At 40.1% G+C, this 20,246-nt stretch overlaps 1 protein-coding gene across 2 annotated transcripts in view; it reads right to left on the bottom strand.

The window, feature by feature from the left end:
• PTPN3 (protein tyrosine phosphatase non-receptor type 3) overlaps window positions 1–2,765 on the bottom strand; it is a gene marked incomplete at both ends in the record, with an annotated part of 168,030 nt that extends 165,265 nt beyond the window's left edge. For both annotated transcript variants that reach the window (XM_080339540.1, XM_080339541.1), the window contains one exon: window positions 2,639–2,765. In XM_080339540.1, the coding sequence (XP_080195666.1) occupies window positions 2,639–2,765 (127 nt within the window). The remainder of the gene's footprint in view (window positions 1–2,638) is intronic.
• Between the last annotated feature and the right edge of the window lie 17,481 nt (window positions 2,766–20,246).

The raw sequence follows: 20,246 nt of genomic DNA, 5'->3' as shown, positions 1-20,246 counted from the left end.
TCTTGCTATTGTCATATCTGCCATGAGACAAGCCTCCTGAAGAGAGACCTGACACCAGACGTTACTACTCATTAGTTTGCCCCAGCTGTCTGGTGAAACAGATTGGCAGACCAGAGGAAGTCACAGCTAACATTCACAATAAAGGAACAGTATTCACCTGTGGAGTTAATACCCTGGCACTACAGCATTGGACCTTCGTGGATCTACAAAAAACATGTCCCATGACTAACTGTAGGCTAATTTTTCAATCTTGTAACCATCCCAGTGTGTCTTGGAGAACAAAAAATACCCCATAAGTGTCTTAGTTTATCCTTGAAAGACATTTAGGGAGACAAATGACGTTAAGCAGAAGACACATGGAAATGCATCATCGTGGACAGCTAGACCATAGGTTCACATACAAAGTTTCGAGTTTCTTGTTGACTTCACATAGCAAGAGATACAAAGCCAATGGCTCCCAACAAGTAACTGCAGACTCCCAAAGATGTGCTATGCCCATTTTGCTTAGCAGAAAGGATTTCTAAAAAGATATAGGTTTTTTTATTTAAAAGCTAATATCTGCAGCTGGTTGACCTTTGGGAACAGTCCAAGAAAGCACCTAGTTTTAAGCTGAAATCTGTCATCCATTGAGGCACAATTCGACCCTTTACAGCTAGAATGGACCATTCGATACTTAGTTTGTCTGTTTAATATGTCAGATATGAGCACTACCTGTTCCTGGCAAGTGCTCAGTACTGTAAATACAACAAGGCTGGTCCTCCACATAGTCCTTTCTTCAGCCCATTTGATAACTCCATTGGCTTCAGGGGGGATCACTGCTGATTCATGTCACCAGAAGGTGTAATTAGAGTACCCAGATCATCCATCCTGAGGTATTACATGGCTTCATTCCTCCTATGGATTTATTTCCTTTGGGCCAAACTGAGATAGAAAAATCTCCCTTTCTCTTTTACACACATGCAAAAAAAAAAAAAAAAAAAAATTACATGCAGTATAAAATTATATTTCATATACAAAACTGAGCCATTCCAGAGCTCCAGTGAGCTTTTATGTCTTCCATAAAAGGCAATTGGATGACTTCAACCCAGTATGACTCTTGTTTTCTTTTTAACATTAAAGTGAACAACAGAAAGAGAAAAAATCAGTCCATGAAAGAGAAAAATGGTCACTTACATTGCTTAGGTTACAGCAAAGCTAAAAAGAAATCATTGTCATCCTGTTTTCTAACAATCTTTAATAAGACAATAGGCAGCAGACAGGAAAGCATCACTGTCTTTTTGTTTGTTTGTGGTTTTTTTGTTTGGTTGGGTATTTGTTTGTTTGCTTGTTTTTAAACACATATATGATAACTCCAGATTTCATTCAAACTTGGTTAAAATCAGTTGTTTAGGAGTGAGCTGGCTCCTATATCAGCTCAGCAGGACACTGTACATAGGAAGATTTTTAACTTTCACCTTTTGCATATGGGACTCTGTAGGTAGTAGAAAAAAGGACAAAATATGAAACATCTCTTGGTGAGTAAACTGCATCTTTACTGACACCCCTTTCCTATTCTGCTGTTGATAATCAACGTAAATCACTGTACAAAGTGACCTTTTTACATCTAGAACAAAGGTGATCCTTCCACCTGGAATAAGTTTTAAGTAACATCATTGTGAAGTTGGCAAAACAAGCTGGGCCATTCAAGAGGCAAAGTTTCTTGAGTTCAAAGAGAGAAGGTTTTTTTGCACTGAACTTTGTTCTGGTAGTGTATTGAAGTGGCTTCAGGACATACTAGTTCCATTTCTACCTTTGCTTACTATTTTGTTCAGACAAGTCCAGTCCAGACGTAGATACCTGACTTAATTGCAGTCAGCTACATTTCTGCCTTTCTGTCATATGCGTTTTTAGCACACTGGAAATCTGACTTGGTGTTTTTCAGAAGTCTTTTAAAACATTCCTAACCATTTTAAAAGACGACATATACAGACTTTTGATGTTTTTGTTGGTGGTGTTGTTTTTGTGTTTCTGTTGTTATTGTTATTTCTTACCTGTGTTACATTTTCTAGTAATAAAAATTAAAACTTCTGGTTAGCAAAGACATTCTGTGACAGCTTAGTTTGGGGAAGAAGGGATGGATCAGGGAATATTTGCACTATACCGTAACTCTCAGCTGACATTTTCATAAAGTATTAGAAAGCTAGCTGATGCCTTAGGAAAAAGAGGCTTTGCATTGCCAAAAAGGCGCTGGTTTTAATCATGCTATGTCCTTCGAGAAAATGCTTTCATGGCACTCCAGTCTGCCACTCAAGCTGCTAAATCAAAGCTCATTGTTCACATTCTCTGCCACACAAGCAGCCCCACGCCACAGCGCTTTGCAAATACAAGCAGAAAGTCAAAGATTAAAGCAAGTTTCTTCGAGTTGCTTTTATATCAGAGTTCTTCATACAAGTATCCTTTCTATTGCTTATAAGTACACTAATCACATTTCAATTGCATGCCTACAATATAAAGTTAATAGCTTCCTTATTTCCTTATTTTAGCATTTCCCCTCTACTCCCTCTGTCTTTTCAATTATACTGGCTAGATCATTTCTTTCATTTCCTTTCACTAGTGTCCTGTTTTCATTTCTTATACAATATCATATTGGGTCACTTACATTTTTCTTGAGGATAAGCACACGACAGCAGCATCTCTTGCTCCACCATGGTGCCGCCTGTTGCAGAGGTCAGTGGTCCTTTGAATAGTGCTTTAAGAAAATGTTTTGGAAAGCCAAGCTCACTCATGCAGGCTTCTGATCTCCTCCAGTACTCTTGGCTTCTGTGTGTTGTCACATGTTATCCTCCCTCCTGAGAAACCTGTGAAACAGGTCTGGCAACACGCATCTTGTGTGTCAGAAGAGTTTTAATTGATTCATTGCAACAGGCACCCACCCTCATTAAAAAAAAGAGCTGTTGAAAGGAGTAGTCTCTTAGCGCCTCATTTAAAATTACAGAACTTAACGAATGTGACAGCTGGTGCACTTTAAAGGGAAACTACTTTTGGGTTTGCGAATATACAGGAAATGATTTAAAATCAAACTTACATGCCAAGTAAACCACAGCTAGCGGTATAATTCAGACACTCCTGTGCTGTGGGAGAGCTGGAATCCTGCTGCCGTGCACCACGGTGGCAAGGGCTGCCACTGCGTCTCCCCAAGGCACGATTTCTTGTGGGACAAAACCACCTATGTCTTGGCTACATAGGCCTCTGTCTCCATGAACAACAACTCTGATTGCTACTGATGTAAACAAATTGTGTGGACTCAATTTCTGAGAAACGCTTCCCCAGGAACACGAGGTTAATAGGGCTTCAGAGAGGATTTCTCCAACAACTGCAGAGGTCGCTCTGCCTTTCAGCAGCCCCTGTCTGCCCACCTGGGGCTCAGCGAGGACACCCCAGCACTGCCCTGCAAGCCCCTCACAGCTCAGTTAACATCTGTTGCCCTTGTGACCAAGAGAGATTGCAGGTGGACCTTCATTAAGACCTGTATTAATTTCATATCAGGGCACATCTTATAGTACCCCTACAACAGTTTCCCACTGCTGTTGCTCTTGCAAGCTGGGAGTACCATTGTCAAGTGCAAACTAGGCTGTAGTTAGCAAGGAACCAAAAAGCAGGAGACGCGGGATTTATGCCTGACTCTGCCTCTAATTTGCCCTGTCACCTTGGGCAAATTGCTTTACCTCTTGGTGTTTCTGTTTCTCCATCTCTCACACATGCATAATTATAGTTCCCATTCTTTGGAAAATGCTTTGAAATCTGTGTACAAAATGCAGCATGAAAGAGGAAGCTATCATTATTGCACACTTGTAAAATATTGGGATGAGGCTGACAATAACCGGTGAGCATTAGAGATTTCATGCGTGTGAAGTGGTGTGTTTTAAGAGGAACATGACCTTATTGTAATAATGACTTAAAAGAAAAGATACTCCTACAGAATTTGGCAAAACTTCAGTTTCTGTTTTCACAGTAGAATGCTGAGGGAAAAATCTAAATCAATTCTCACTTCTAGGAACATTATGCCCTCCTGGAAACAGCAAGCCCACCAGAGGTTCCTCAGTGGAAAATGACATAATATGGCAGTTTCCTGCTTTTCTCTCACCTGGGTAAATAAAATCTCTTATTTTGCAGCCTCTGAGTACTTACATTGTACTCAATAGGTCTAAATACGCATCCTCTCTCTCTCTCTCTGAAAACTAAAATTCAAAAAGCTTACAAAGATTGGCTTTTTTTGCAGTGCAGGTAAGATTGAACAGATTGATGCAAAGTTATGTTTTCCAGATGCTGAATTCAGTCACATGGGAGCCCATACTTGTTTAAATACTTCAGCAAACAAAATGGAAGAGGTGCTTTTATTCACCCTGTTTCTAGAGTGTTGCTCATTAAGGGATTGCAAAAGGGCATGACAGTGAACTGATTTTCCCCTGGAGTTTAGAGCAAATAGTTTTTCACCCTCTCTGCTTGGGAAGAGAGCAGCTCCTGGGCTGTGAGAAGTGCAGGATGGAGCTGCCTTGGCCTTCCTGCCTCTGCTTCGGCTGCCGTAATCTATTCACTTTCCCTCTCAATCCGAAGACATCTCAAGTGATAACAACACTCCTGAGATGATACACTGAGGACCCATATAAGGTTGAAAATGAAGACAAACTTGCAGAAGTTTTCAGGATTTATATTGTCTTGTGTTGTCTGTGAAGACAAGAAGTCATTGCTTTTTTTCCACTGTATCCATTTTCTCTAGAACAGTTTCCAATAGAAATTTATTTATCCACTGCCCTGCTTAGACTAATATCCTGGGTAATTCTTAACATGGGTGATAGCGCAGAGATTAAGTTGGTCAATGCTGAATTGAAAATAAGTGGCTGTGGGGAAATAACTTTTTGTGAAATGCCCCTTGATTGCTCACCCATACTAGCACATTCTGAAAGCTTACCTGTCTTGAAACATAATTCTCTACATGACCTAGCATGGCCACCCAAGTTTATTACAGACCAAGAGAACGGTAGAAGTATAACCTACTCACTTCTTACTCCATAATCCATTAATTTCAGAGCCATGTTCTGAGATGTCCTAAGGTTGCTGCACTGATGATTTATAGTAAGAAGTGAATCACTTAGAGCTGCAAGCTCAGAAGCTCTTGGAAGTACATTTGCAGAAGGACACACATTGATTTGTATTGTCTGAATACATACAGTTGCAGTAGGTGACTTCCCAATTCCCAATAGTCACATTCTTATGACATCTGCAAACTCGTACTGGGTATCAGATTAGCATGGCCTGATTTGAATTTCAGTGGAAAGGACTGTTGTGAAAAAAAGAAGAGCTGCTTCTAGAGAGATAATATAAAAATTGCACAAGAAACCCTTTATTTTTTTTTCTCTTTCTGTCTTGAGCTGTAACTCTGCCTCTGGACAAAATAGGTCAGGAATTTAAGCTGTTACCCAGCCTTTGGAAATGGAAGGTACACTGTGAGTTGATTCAAACTTTTCACAGCAGAAAACTGAAAAACAGCAACTGAGGCTAGGCTTTTTGTGCTTGATATAACATTTGGGTGAGTGAACACATTTAGTCAAACATCAAATCCTAAAAATCTGAAAACGTTCTAATGATCTAAGTGAACCAGTATTGTCAACTGCAGCAAAAACACTTGGCAGAGTCAAGTTTACATACAAGAGCATTCTGTTGTAATCATGAAATTACAGTATGAAGTGATAGCAACCATTTATGTCTTTGGACAGACTCCAAGCATTCAAACTGATGTATACATTTGTACATGAGTTATTGCAAAGAGTGTTCAAATGACAAACATCCTATAATTGTGGTGCTTGATCTTCCAAGAAGCTCATATCTATAATTATAATCATTGTCTGAAAAAAACAGTGCAGGTTTACAGTAACTGTGCAATTGATGCTTGTCTACACTTCAGTCACTGAAGTGACAAAATAACAAAGTCATGCTCACATCTGCTTCTTTATAATGCTGCATTTGTCCTCACCCCAGTATCTGGCCACAACCTACAATTATGTGTCATTAGCTTTCCATGGAACTCACCAAAGGCTGTCCAATTCAAGAATGATTTGGGAAGCTGCCAAAAGCCCGAAAGTGGACCCTAACTGGCATAAAATGGAGCAGGTTTAAGCAACTGTTTCTTCAAACAGCACAGGTTTCCCACTTCAGGTAATAACTGTTACCCACTGCAATGTGAAGATGAAATCCTGAGTACATTGGTCCACAGAGACATGTGATGGTGTCATCCAGGCCATTTGGGTAATCTTGGCTTTTCTAACTGAAGGACCCTAAAATGCTTAATTCAGCTGAATAGTGTTCGAAAATGGCTTTCAGCCATTTCAGCCTCTGCTGTTTGCAGAGCAAGTGGTACAGGACTTGGGCAAGGAGAGACAAGGGAGACAGTGCTCCCTTTGGAAGGGTTGAAGTTAACTTGGGGAGAAATGATGCTGAAATTGCTGCTTCAACCTGGAAACAGTGAGCTGTGAGGTTATAAAAGACAAAGATGTGAAGTGTGGCATTTGCAGAGTACATATGCACAGCAATCACGTGCGGGTGAGAGGCACAATGCACACTGGACCCAGAGCTGCTTGGTACAAAAGGCTTTAGGAATCATTAGCTAGCTGCATCCATGTGCTCAGAGTGAGAGGCTGCTTCCCTGCGCTGAGTTTTGGACACCTGCAGTGTAGATCCAGGTATGTGAGGTGGTCAGCCCAGGACGACTCCATGGTCAGTGGAGAGAAATAGTCACACCGAGGACATGAGTCATCTGAGATGTTCCAGACTTCTCTTTTGGGAGAAGACAAACCATGCCCTAGACCCTTTTGTGCACTGACTCACTCTCCATTGTCTGTAAAGGGAACCCACTGTGACCATCTCTGAGGTGAACTTCTACATTTACTAAGATTAATTCTGCTTTTCAGACACTGCAAAAAACCAAAAAGGTTGCATTAGTTCTTTTAGTTGTACTTTCCCCTTCCTTATCTCAGACAGGAGGATGACCAGTTTCCACTAATCTGTGCCCTGTGGACTCCAGGGTGGCCTTGAGACATACCTCATCTTCCTGAGACCTAACCATTTGGACCCTAAAAAGTAAGAGGAACCACAAGGAAATATACAGCAATACCATTGCTGAACATGTCACTGCCTAGAAGGAAAAGCAGGGGACCTGTGTGGAACACTTGAAATTTATCCTAGAACAAGATTTCCTGAAGTTTATATAAAACCGTTGTGTTTGGGGTTTGTTGTTGGTTTTTGTTTGTTTGTTTGTTTGTTTACTTTAAATTGAGCAATGACTCGACAGTTCAGTTTCTCAGGATCACAAATCAAAAGCCATAACACATTTTTAGGTAAACTCCAAGTATCCACTAGCAGGGTAATTTCTGTGTGACGTGTATCTGCTGTCAGACACAGTGCAGATTTCTGCAGAGCAAACAGAAGTGAGAGAACTTGGCACACTGGCTACTTCATCTGGAGTCATTTCAAGGACTGCAGCTTTAAATACTTGCTCGTTCAACACTACTATCAAAGGTTTTCCTCTGAAGCTGCCAGCTCCTTTAGATTAATGAGCAGAAAGCCCATCAGGCTGAAAGGGCCATGGGAGTGAAATCAGCCTGCCAAGCTGCTGCAGAAACCTGAAGGGATGCAGAGACCAAACGCTATGAGGAAGTGATGTGCTTTCGTGCTCTCTTTGAAGGCAATGCAATGTGCTGTTAATTCAGTGCTATTATTTTTTTCTAGCTTCAGCTCAAGGGATCAACAAACACACCTGAAGGCACGAGGGATGTGTTTAAACAAGGGAGATGTGAAGAGATTCAAACCTCAGACTTAAAAACAGGCAAACCAAAAAGACTGCATAAGCCAAAAAGGAGGCAGTTGAAGTAATTGCAAAAGCAAAACTGTGCAGAATAATTAATCTAGTGATCAACTGCTGCCAGCACACGCAGATTTCCAGTTACCTCTCTGTGCTGTTCCACTGCCTAATCCTGCCTCTTGAGGAAGGCATAACCTGGAAGATAGTTTTTAAAAGTTCTCTTTCCAACTTGTTTTCTCTCCATATTGGGTCACATGGTGGTGTTTCTGGTCAATGGGTTTGTGAACCACAAGGGCTGATGCACTGTGAGTCTGCTTGTGCCACACACCAGCACTTGCAGCAGGTCCCGTCAGAGCCCTGCTGATTGGCTTCATTACTTGCAGCTTTGAATCCAGATTCAGGATTTCCTAGAGTTCATCTGGCCATTACAGATGAAGCTGCACTGAGGTGCTTGATGGGCTGACATCGCTTAGGTCTGTAGCTGTTTGCTTTGCCAGTAATGAATCAAACTAGTCTCATATCGATAAAATAAAGTCATATGTAAACTGTGAGAGTCCCATGTTAAAGTCAGAAAATCATGCTCTGCAGGTCAAGATTGTTCTTGCTGAAAAAGGGAGGGAGAGGTATATATCCAAATGTCAGCCCTGGAATTCTTTATAATGACAAATAAAGGCAATACATAAGTTCCTTTTTAATGCTCCTACATTAAACAGAAAAGGAAGGACTGCATTAGTTGCTTCAATTCAAAATATATTAATAAAAAAAAAAAGGTCTCCACCACTGTTTGTGCTTGGATGATTTTCCATAATTATCCTCTGCGGATCACCCTAAAACAAAGGAATGGGGAAGCCAAATTAAACTGAAGGAGTGAGGATAGCTGGAGAATAGAGGGCATGGATAATTCCCTTGGTTGTGGAAACCCACAGTTAGGTGTCCTCCTCAGAGCCCATTTGCAGCTGGCCCCACCACTTGGAGCATCTAAGTGTACATCAGGGGCCAGAAGCATCTTCAAGCAGTGATGGGTTAGGGGAAAATGAAGCTGGCTTAAGAACACTGTTGTACATGTCTTCCTCTCACTGCTTGTCGCAGTAGATTTTAATCTATTTTTGAACTACAATTAACACCAACGCCTAGTTCTTCACCCTTGGTGCTGAAAATTACTTTCACTGGGAACAAAAAAAACCCCAGAAAGGTATAATAATGAAAGGAAGAGAGCAGTCTTGCCAATTAGTCATTGCATGTAGCCAGGTTCTTTCATAAAACAGTAATTAAGCATAAATAGATCAGATAATTCTAATCTTTGCTGGAAGTGATAGGTTAAAACTAGAGGGCACATTGAGTGTGTTGAATATACAGGAGATCCCTAGTATAATTATATATATGTGAAGTTAAAAAAGGGTATAATTCCAAGGGAGAAAAAAACAAAAAACCAAAAAACAACCACAAATGTTCATTTAAAAAAATAATAAAAAATCACTTAGGGTGCAGGGTGTTGCTCCAAGTTACTTGAAGGGTTTAATTATGCTGCATTTCTTGGATGAGTAAGCTTCTTGACTTCTTTTCGATGTGCTGACCAGTGGACATATGTAAGCTTCACTGTATTTAGTACATACCTTAGGACAGACGAATTCCAAGTGACAGGCACATAGTTTCATTCAGCAGAATGGTGACTCATTATCACCATCAAGTTATCATCACACAAAATGTCAACAAAGAAATGGCTAAATTCCTGGCAAGTGAGTGTGACACCTTAATGACACGGAGTGGCATTTTGCTTCTTTTCTGCAGTTGTAAGCCTCAGAAACATGACTCCTTCCTCGTTTAGTTTGAAATCCCATCATTCCTTTTGTCTTGATACTCATTTTCACAAACATGACTCTTATACATCCCCTACAAGCAGGCAGCCCCTATTAACTGTATCTTTACATTTTAAGAAAACCTAATGCAGGAGGAGCCCAGCACCAAAGGAACCCACACAGGAAATGGCCTTGCAGAAGCAACTCAGATTCAGGCAATCTCCGATTAAAACTTTAATTCTACTAGATTATCTGTAGAGTTTCCAACAATTGAGGTGAATTTGAAGCTCAAAATGCAATAAGATTTACACTTAAGGAAGAAGCTAGAAATGCCCCCATGCAACTCCTTTCTGAACTAGGAAGCCAGATGTGTCCACACAGACCAGAAAATAAATCTCCCCCACTCAGACAGCAAGACGACAGGGCATCCTCTGTCTAATCTAATCATCTCACTAAGAGCTGCACAAACTCTTGGTGTGGCTTCAAAAATCAGGTAAGTGTTCAGTTAGATATTTGTATACTTAGGTGAAAAGAAGTGACATGTTGGGTACAAATTAGCTTAGAGAAGGATAGCAAGAAACTATTTTTAACACTGCATAGGATCAATACTTCAAGAATATGACTTTTGTATATATGTTTGCTGAATTTAATCAGTCTTCACTTATGTTCATTACATATAGATGCCGCTTTAACTTATGCACAAGACTCCAGCTTTGTCACATCTAAATGCAATATGCTTAATAACTCAGAACTTTGAAGTATTAGATCTATTGATGTCTTTGCAACTAGCCATGGAGCTGTGATTTTAAGAATTCTTTTATATTTCCAAATATTTTCTACACAAAGGGATGACATCTAGCTTATTATGCACTGCTACTGATTTCTTTGGCGTCTGTGCTTTCCTTGCTGGGGATCAGGAGATTTGATCAAAGTTGTAAATAAAAAAATACAGTCTAGGCTCAACTTTTTTTCTTCATTCAGGTGACTTAGATGTAAATGCTCAATATATTGTACAATAGAAGAGGTTGTTCTAGAAGGTGTCCAAGACCATTAAGTAAACATGACCGTTTAGAAGGTAATTTTTTAATGCTTGACATGACATAAATTTTCAAAAGACAAAATACTTATTCACATAGCTATTCAATTTAACTTCACCACCAAAATAAATTCAATTCAGTTTCTTACAACTATCATATTGGTTTTATGGTAGTAGCTTTTAAATTAGGCAAATGAAAAAGCTACAATTATTATTATTTTTTTTTTTTTACACTGCTTTATGCCTATATATAGTTCCCATATTATGATCCAAATTACCAAAAAAATGTCATCTCTTCACGGCTTATCCAAGGAGGTCTGTGATATAATGCCAACATACATACATCTCCGTATTTCTGCTGTTAATTACCCTGATCTTACAAATCTACACTGACACCATGATTTAAAGTCGTCTTGTTCTGATGAAGTCACACACACCAGCATGGAGCATGAAGGTGTTAGCTAGTGGGTCTTAGAACTGCTTTATAAAACTCTGTGCGAACACTGAATTTTAGGAGCTAACAGAATGCCATTCCAGCAGAAGATGTCAACATTTCCTGGGAAACAATTCAAACTTGCTTATCATCTGCACAAGGATGACTTTTTGCCTTTCAAGAGCCCTGTTCTTACAGTGACAATGCTGATGTTCTGTTATTTGAGGTTTTTTTATTCTTTGGGTTTTCCTTTAAAAATTATTTTATTATTTAAATAATTTGTGGTTTGCAGTCTGACCTTTTTTGGTCTGCTCTTAAGGACCAGGTACAGTTTGTAATTGAGTGAGTCTGAAAAACAGAAGTGGAATGATGGTCCTCTGATAATTGAGTAAATGAATGAGATCAAGTAATTAAAAGGAAGTTGATCCTATTCTTATCTAGCATGTGTTGTATACTTTGAGAATAAATTATCTTTTTCTGTGTTTGCTGCTGGATGTAAATATCAGTGATTACTGCAATCTAAGCCCAATACTCCGTAGCAAAGGCTTTAGAAATAAGTGTGAACTACCACCATGTGTTGTGTGTTTCTGCTTTTAAACCCAGAAATTCTCTTCAGTGATTTACATCAACGTAGTATTTGTTCCATTAACAATTCTGATGAAGTGATAGAAAACCAGACATAAAAATAATAGGGAATCCAGCTGATTTCCTGTCTTTGAGCAATGATATACTAACCAAAAAACCCCAACCCCTTTTATAGGATGCATTAGATACCTTATTTCATCAGTCAGTGGTACCTCAGCATATAATGTCATTCAATATTTAATGATGTAAGCGGATCAGACTTTTTGCTAGTGTGAGTCAGCTTCATATTCATGATGCATCTTCATTAGCATTTTAGTCCAGATCATGAGGGCCTGCTAAAGTGACTCTCCCAGTTCCTGTGCTTTGGTTTGCCCTAAGAGCATGTGAATTGCACAGAATTCCAGCCACAAATAGGCATTTAGTCCATGGACTACAAAAATCCCTGACACAGAGAAAATGGGGATACTCTGTAGAGCCGCTCGAATGGCTCTGCACTGATTGCTGAAGTAGACATGGCCTCAGACTGCTCAGCACTGCTCCTTTGGCAAAATGCTGTGGTTTTTTTCTGGTGGTCAAAACACATTGCCTCCAAGACAATATGTTCAATAAAAGAAATTTCTGCAGGGGAACAGGCCATATTTTTGGAGGGAAAAAGATTGAAACAATTCAGTACTGTGGAACTGATGGAAATGCAGGGGTTGGGGCTTTTTCGATTGACTTTGCTCCAATTTCTTATGGGATTGTAGGAGATTTACTGTTAATTATGCTAAGAATGTGAGTATTTTAACAGTGTCAAAAATACATCTTGAAGTTATCTTTCTGTTTCCAAATAAGCACATTTTTGCCTCTTTTTATTTTTTTTTTTTTTTTTTGGAAAATCACAGTTTCTTATGGGACTGAATTTCATTTTCCAGAAAGCTCTTTTCTTAAACTAAAGCAGAACGGCACTAGTATACCAGATACTGCCAAGCACATGTTTCATAACAGAACTATATACTACAATTCATTTTGGTAGCTGCTGCTACCTAGAAATCATTTTGTTAGTTGTGAGTTGTTATTTTTCCAGGAAAAGGCAGCAGAAAATTAACCTGTACATCCGAATTTGTGGTAAATGCCTGAGGAGCCTCACTTTCTCTCTAATTGCTTGTTCTCCTACAACAAATGATACAGTACTCTGTGTTCTTGAAGTTTTGTGCATTTCAAGGAGGTAAAGGAAAGAAAACTATTCTGTAGCCATGCCAGGCTCTGCCTCTTCCAAGGAAGCACATTGCCGAGCATGCAGAAGAGCAAATATTCCCTTTTCCTTGCCTAATGCCTGTCAACACCCATGGTGTTTGGGCTCCTCCCAAGGTCAAAAATGACAATGATTTCTCATCCTGGAAGAGATGGCATTAAAAACATTAATGTGAAGGTGTGTGAATCTTGGAGAGCATGGAGCTCACCTGCTCTGCCAATGCAGTAGAAAGATTTATAGTTTCTAATTTATTTGGGTGGCACCACTTTTAATGTGGTAAAAAAGAGATTGTTTTTTTTAATCCTGTTACTGCTGTAATAAGCAGATGCTATCATGCATTTTTTAGGATAGTCAAATAACAGTGTGCACAATCAAATTTATGCTTATACAACCAGCTAAAGAGTTGTCTTGGTACAAAATCTGTTCAAATTTTTGGGCATTATTTGTGGGGCAGCTTGCTTGAGGAATGGGCTTAGCATTTGACTGTAGTTACAACCATTGTTTTGTGGGTATTCTGGTTTTATTGGGCACTGTCTTAGCTCAGTTTCTGTGTAACTTCTCTCTCTTGCCACCCAACAGGCAGGTTAACATTTCCAGTGGAACAAAACCCTCCTATGATTTCAGCTTGGACACTGAGGTTGCGATGGCGAGAGGGATTCCCCTAAGGAAGCAAGGACCAGAGAAGGAAAAGATGCTCAAGATTAGGGCAGTTGTGCTTAGCTGAAGGATTCAGGCAAAGGCAACCAAAGAGAAAATGGAACATGTTTTTTATTGTCCTACCATGAGCAATGACAGCTGAACCTTGATGTCATGAACGTGTGAGAAGCAATGGCATGACTGGAGCTGGAGAGGGCCTGATTCAGCCTCCTGGTCAGCAAGGGTGGAAGTGCTGGGGTTGACCTACTGTGGCTATTTGGGTAAGCCCAAGGCAACAGCCTCATTTGGGTAATGCTGAATGCCGAGGCTTTTAAACTATTTCCTAATCTGTGGGCAGCCATCCTGCTGTGTCAGGCTATTAAGGAGAGAGAGGCATCTTCTGCAAGAATGGTCACCTTCCTTTCATCCTGGCTCAGTGTCAGCAGCTCCTTTTCCTGCTTCTGCTGAGGCTTGGAGGAAAAAAAAAAATTGTTTAAAGTTGCTGTTTATACTGGAGGGAAAAGAGAAGGCTGATATATTAATAACAAATTAAAGGACTTCCTGAAGGTCATGTTAAAACATGCTTCCTGACACTGACTTCAATTAGTGAATGGAGTCTCAGATTGCTTTGAAAATGTGCCTGTGTCTAAGAGCTTTCTCTTAACCCTCAGCTTGGGTAGTTCTCAAAAATCAAATTTCAAACTATTAAAATCAGTTTGTCAACACTCTGTGCAAAGCAAATATTATTTCTAACTCTTTCTAAAAAATTGCCAATCAAAATGCCCTGTGACTCAGTTATTCATGAATTGGTCTAATTTTCCTGTGAAAACTATAAAGAAATTTTCAAATTGCTTGTACGCCTCAGCAAATGCGTTTTTAACCAGCTCGGTCCTATTTTTGGAGTGAGTTCTCATGAGCATATAACCAGTAAGTTCTTCTCATTTTTATATTATTTTTGTCTGTGTTTGGGGGAAATATGTGTCATTTATAAATTAGCTTATTACAGCCTTGTGTTGGGCTCACATGGGGAGCATCACTGATATAAATTAGACTCCTTCATTATTTTAAATTGTAGCCCTAACACAGGAACTAGTAGCTAAATACACAATTATATACTCATAATGACATGACTCTGACCAGAAGTCAGTGGGGAGATGTGAGATGCTGAATGAGCCAACTGGTCAAGCAACAACAAAAGTCCTTTGTACAGCCAGTCATTTCCCCTAGGGCTTCCCTGAAACCTAAAGAGCACTGTTTACATTAGAAAAACTTCTTACAAAGGAAGCCCAGGCTGGGTTATGACCACTGGCTTGCCATTAGGTGGGGATTTCTTCCTCTTTTGACAGCTCTGGTGACATCTGTCAGCTTTGGCTTTGCTCTGAATATTGGACTGACCTTTAGATGCCAGTTCCTGTCCATGATGCCCACCTATACCTGTGTACAGGAAAACATATGACTGTGATAGGGCAACGGATGATGGTTTTCCAATAAAGTACACACTGGGCCCCAGGGACTTTGAGTTAAAGTTTACAATGCTGCTTTTAAGGAGATCTGGGATGGTTCTGCTCTGGGAAACAGGCAGCTAAAAGCAAAAAGTCCAAAGAACTTGGTACTCATGAGGCATCCTGAAGGATATGTTCTGCTTGGAAAGGTCTCATGAACTGAGAGTTAATCACTCAAAGAAAAGGCAAATGATAGCAACAAGATGTAGGTCATGCTCTGGAAGAGCAGATTAGGGATGGATCATTTGCAAATGTCCTCCAGCTGGCAGCCATTCTGTCTTAGTAACAAAATCCATGTAGTATTTGCTATCAGCATGAATAAAGTTTAAGATTATATATAGGTTGGACTTGCAAAGCATGGCTTTTCCAGAGGCACAGAATTTGTTAGCTTGTCTTCAGTGCACATTTAGATGTATGATACACAGTCATCAACATATAGTGCAGTGTAGGATAGGGTAAGACACATCACATCACATTTGTTGTTGAGGTAGGTAAAGAAATTCTTTATTCCAAAGTTCCATTTTATCAGTGTTATGAGACATTCCTGATTTGTGAGGAGATTCACAATATATCTATACATGTGTATTTATGTAATTTTCTTAAAATATATTTAATCAATAAACATTTTCATCAAAAAAGAATTCAACTCATGAAGAACTGCAAACCTACTGCACTTTTAATGAAGGAGACAGAGCATGAGCTCAGATTTTACTTATGCTGTGCTTAAACTACTCCTCAGTTACAGCAGTGCAAGGGAGGTTAAAACAAGAGCCCAAACTGTCACAGAGTTATTGGTTACCGTAAGAGGGAGAAGGAGACTTTAAATTGCCCTCCCGTTTCATTTCTTCCTATCAGGCAGAAAAATGTACCTAAGCAAGTGCTTATGCACCCCACAAAAGGATAATATGACCTCCATGCACTGAGCTTCTTGTGAGAGATCCTGCCCTCTGGGTCTACACCAGCCCAGGGGAATAGCCTGGAGCAAAGGATGTAGGGGTGTGTTTAGTTTGCGTGACCTACTCCTTTGCTAGTAGAAAAACAGGCCAAAAATAATTGTCTCAAGGTGTTTCCATTGGTTCTTAGTTGAAGGTGCTGTAAAAATACAATACAAGAAATATAATTTTTCAAGCATCACTCACAGATCCACTTCTAAACAGTGTGATGAAAAGAGAAAAAAAAAAAAGTGCCTAAAAAGTCAGGGCATGGATAATTGCACACATATCCAAACTATAGTAGTTAAAAAAGAAAAAAGGAAAGAAACGGAGAGACTAAGCTTGAGTAATGCTCAACTGCAATACACAGCAACCACAGCATACTTCACATACAAATCTGTGAAGAATTATATCCTCTTCGCAAAGTCCCTATGTGGCACATTGACAGAGGCTGCTGTTTCCTTCACTGATTATTCAGCATAAGAGACGCTAACATTGTCATTTTATTCCCAGCAGTTACATGCACATATTTCCAAAAGATTTTCTGGCATTTATCTAGATGCTCTGGGATGCTCTGGCCTTGAAGGAGAAGGTCTATGTACACCAACCTATCACGCAGGGGAATCTTTTAATTAGGGTGAAAGAAATGCATGCTATGTGAAAAAAAAGGCAGTTGAGATGCTGATTATTCCTTTCTGCCATGAGGTAAGACCAAGACCATGTTGTGTAAGGCATATCACAGGGACCTGTGGAAGATTCGGTCCCATAGCACTTCTCCATCTAACACTTTGGGGAAGGGGTTAGCATGTCATTTGTCAGTCACATTGAGAAGCTGAGCGCTAATGGGCAGGGATTCATACTACCTTGTGTCAGTTTAAAGGGATATACTAAGTAAATGTAAAGGATATGAAATCAGATGCAATATGGAAAGGGAAAGCTGATTATCTCTGGATCTTCCAGAAGGCTGTGCCCTTGCCTCAGGGTGGGAAAAAAAGGCTCCTCAGGACACTGTGTGCACTGGGTCATGCTTGTTGTCTCCTTGCTTATAAGCAGAGCCAATTAGTCATTTTTTTTTCCTCTTTCAGTGGTAAAAGTGGGGGAAAAATCAAGAGAAAAGAAAACCTATTGGCTCAGATGAAGCCAGATTAAGTTATAGCTTTCTTGTCAAATTAAGGGAAAAAAATTGTTCCGGACAGCACAATAATTCAGTCATGTTTATTGATAGCAATGGTCAAAGTCATGCATTTTATGTATTGTCATGTAAGGACATGGCACATTCTCCCGTTCATTATCAGTCAACCCTCTGACTCAGTAAAAACTTGGAGGAATTAGATTAATCCACATCTCCTACTATTCTGGAGAACCACAAAGTGCTCAGAGGTGCACAGTGACCTTAAGCAGAGGAAATCAAGACAACAGGTCTCTTGGTGCCCTGACTGGAATAGTTATGCAAGAACCAGGCACAAACCACTCTGTTATCTAGGGCAGGCACAGGAATTGAAAGGTGGGGAGCTCAAGGCAAGAAGAAGCGTCGCTGTCAGGGACATGGGTGTGTGAGGCAATGTGGCAGCAGAAGGAAGATGACTGAAGAGACATCTCATCAGAGAGGGGAGATGAGAAACTCTCTTGAAGTGACTCAGCTGAGATGTGATCAGCAAAACTGCACAGAGGTCTGGGCGTCCCTCTGCTAGAAAGCAAATCCTGAGTCAGAGGGAGGTCAAGTGGTAACAGCAAAGATCTCCAGGCGGGGAAGATCAATTTGAGGAAAATTAAGAGAGCTTGGGTTAGCTAAAGGCAAATCCTGGGACGAGACTATTTGAAAGGTGGAAAGGCAAAAAAAGGGAGACAAATCACTTAAGGTAGAGCGAATTGTATGACCAGGATTGTTAGGTATTTATACAGCACTTAAAGCTTGCTCAGAAATTTTATAGAACAAATAAAAGTCCATAGTTTGGGACCCTAGTCAGAGGTATGACAGCATGCATGACTTAAAGATTGGAAGGAAAGAAAATGAAGCTTCACTAATGTGTTGCAACTAAGACAGGACAAACCTAAACTGAACATTAAAATTCAAATAGATCATTAGGGCCATAGAAAAATCTCCCAAGAAAATTGATGAAATATTCTATTTATTACACCTGAGCAAAATGCTGCATACAGTATCACCTGGGAAATTAATGAAGTGATGTCTCCCTAGAAGAGTTCACAAAATGTTTCATGCAGGTTAAGGAACACAGATGGGGTCTCAGCAAGGAGCACACTAAAGCAATGCAAACACCAGAGTGCTGGACATGTGTCAGCATTGGCAGACAGAAGTTGTTTCCCTTGTCCAAAGAAAACACAGAACGACAACTACTGTCACATAAAGTTCCATTGCACCAGTGATATATCACTAGAATGGGGTTTTCATAAATACCAAGAGAGTTTTTGGAAGCTCTGTTTTTGTTGTATGAAGCATAAGTGCTGAGACTATATTCTGATTTCCAGAGAGAGGTATGGGCTTGATTCTTTGTCATCTTGCTCCTCAGTAAATCACTTAATACCATGAATTCAGTGACGCAATTCTGTGTCACAGCCCTACCATCACGCTTACTTTATAGCTGTTCAAAAGACAACCTAGGATGCAAAATATCTGATCTTTATTATAATTCTTCTCTAAGATTTAAATATTGGATGCATGAAAGACCAGACATCTTACAGTAATTTTATACTAGGAAGTCCACTGGAGTAATTTCTAATTACACAGGAGTTAGATCAGGATCAGGTCTCAGGGCAATTTTATTGATTTCCTCATTCTATTTCAATTCCTTACATGTGTTCCTCACTGAGTCAGCAACAGTGAAAGTAGTGATTGGCATTAACACCTAGAAAAATTGGGGCAGAGAGAGAAAGAGACTACCCTCGCATTCAGCACAGCAAAATCCCTCTGGAAGTAAAGTGGAAAACATCTTCATTGTTACGGGCACTTAAGGAGCCTTGCAAAATTAGTCATCTTTCGAACAAAATTTCATTATTGTACATTCCAAATCATGTTCCACCAGTAAACACATTTCTCAAGGACTTGATGCATCATCCCCAATTTTGTTTCCCTACAGAAACTTGCTTAGTACTCTAGGAACTGATATTCCAGAACTGACTAAATGGTCCCAGTAGTGTATGATTTTTTTTCCAGTGTAGCTGAGCGTGAACATACTTGCTTTTGAATAGATAAGATAAATAGAACAGAAAAAGTTTGCCATCTAGAGGAACTGTACAGAAATCCACTTTTCTCTCTACTGAATCTGTTCTTGCAGTTCCTAATGCGAACATGAGCAGGCCAACAAATGCAAGCGACACATTTTGGTGTTGATCCTAAGAGCTAACTGCTGAAGTGATTTAAACAAGATGATAGGGAAACTCACCTGGAATTTTCTCTTTTTGCCATCCAACTTCTACCTTTTTTTGCATCCTGTAGAAGGACGCTTGTTCCATCTTGCTCCCACAAATACTGAATGGTGATATCCCTTTCCTACCCCTTTCTGTGCAATAATGAGAAGAAACAGCAGACAGGTGAATCTTTGTTCTGGCATTTTGGTGAGGTAGGATCTGAAGGATGGACAGGATGCTTCCCTGAAGCCCCAGGAAACCTGAAGTATCCTTACATGGTCCGATAGAGCCCTGTGGATGTTTTCTAGACAAGACACATGAGCAGCTTCTCTTTTGCAGAGCTTGCCACTCCCAATACTGACATATAATATGGAAGCCTGGGGCTCAAGTCCCTCATCTGCTTCAAGAGACTGAACTATAAACTTCTCCCTTTTCCAGGATATCATCCTCTGCTCTTCACAGAAAGATGGTGTCTTAGACCATGGAGAAGGTGAAAGGACAAGTACACCCTGCCTCATTCACCTGTGGATAAGTGGAAATCATTAAGTCACATCATCTGTGAGTGATTTTTATCTCAAACAGCAGAGGAAAAAAACCCAACACATAAGCAACCCTCAGAGCCATATCTGTAACAGGATGAGTCCCAGACCACACGGAGTTTATAGAGCTTAGCTCAGATCTCGAACTACTAAGACCTTAGCTCTGAGTAACCTGCCCTCTGAAACAGGTTACTTAGTGAAGAATAGGGCTGTGAAGAGTCTTACTGCACAGCTCAGCACACTCTTCATGGGGCTTACTGCTGTCCCTCACCAGCCCTGGCATCCTACTGACCTCCAAAAGGAGCTGCAAGCTGACTGATCGGCAGGTGTCAGCGCTGGAAACTCTGACAAAA

This window comes from Nesoenas mayeri (genome assembly GCF_963082525.1).
Source record: "Nesoenas mayeri genome assembly, chromosome: 2".
Classification (NCBI taxonomy): Eukaryota; Metazoa; Chordata; class Aves; order Columbiformes; family Columbidae; genus Nesoenas; species Nesoenas mayeri.
Note: the sequence above shows the minus strand (reverse complement) of the source record. Positions and strands in the feature narration are given on the sequence as shown.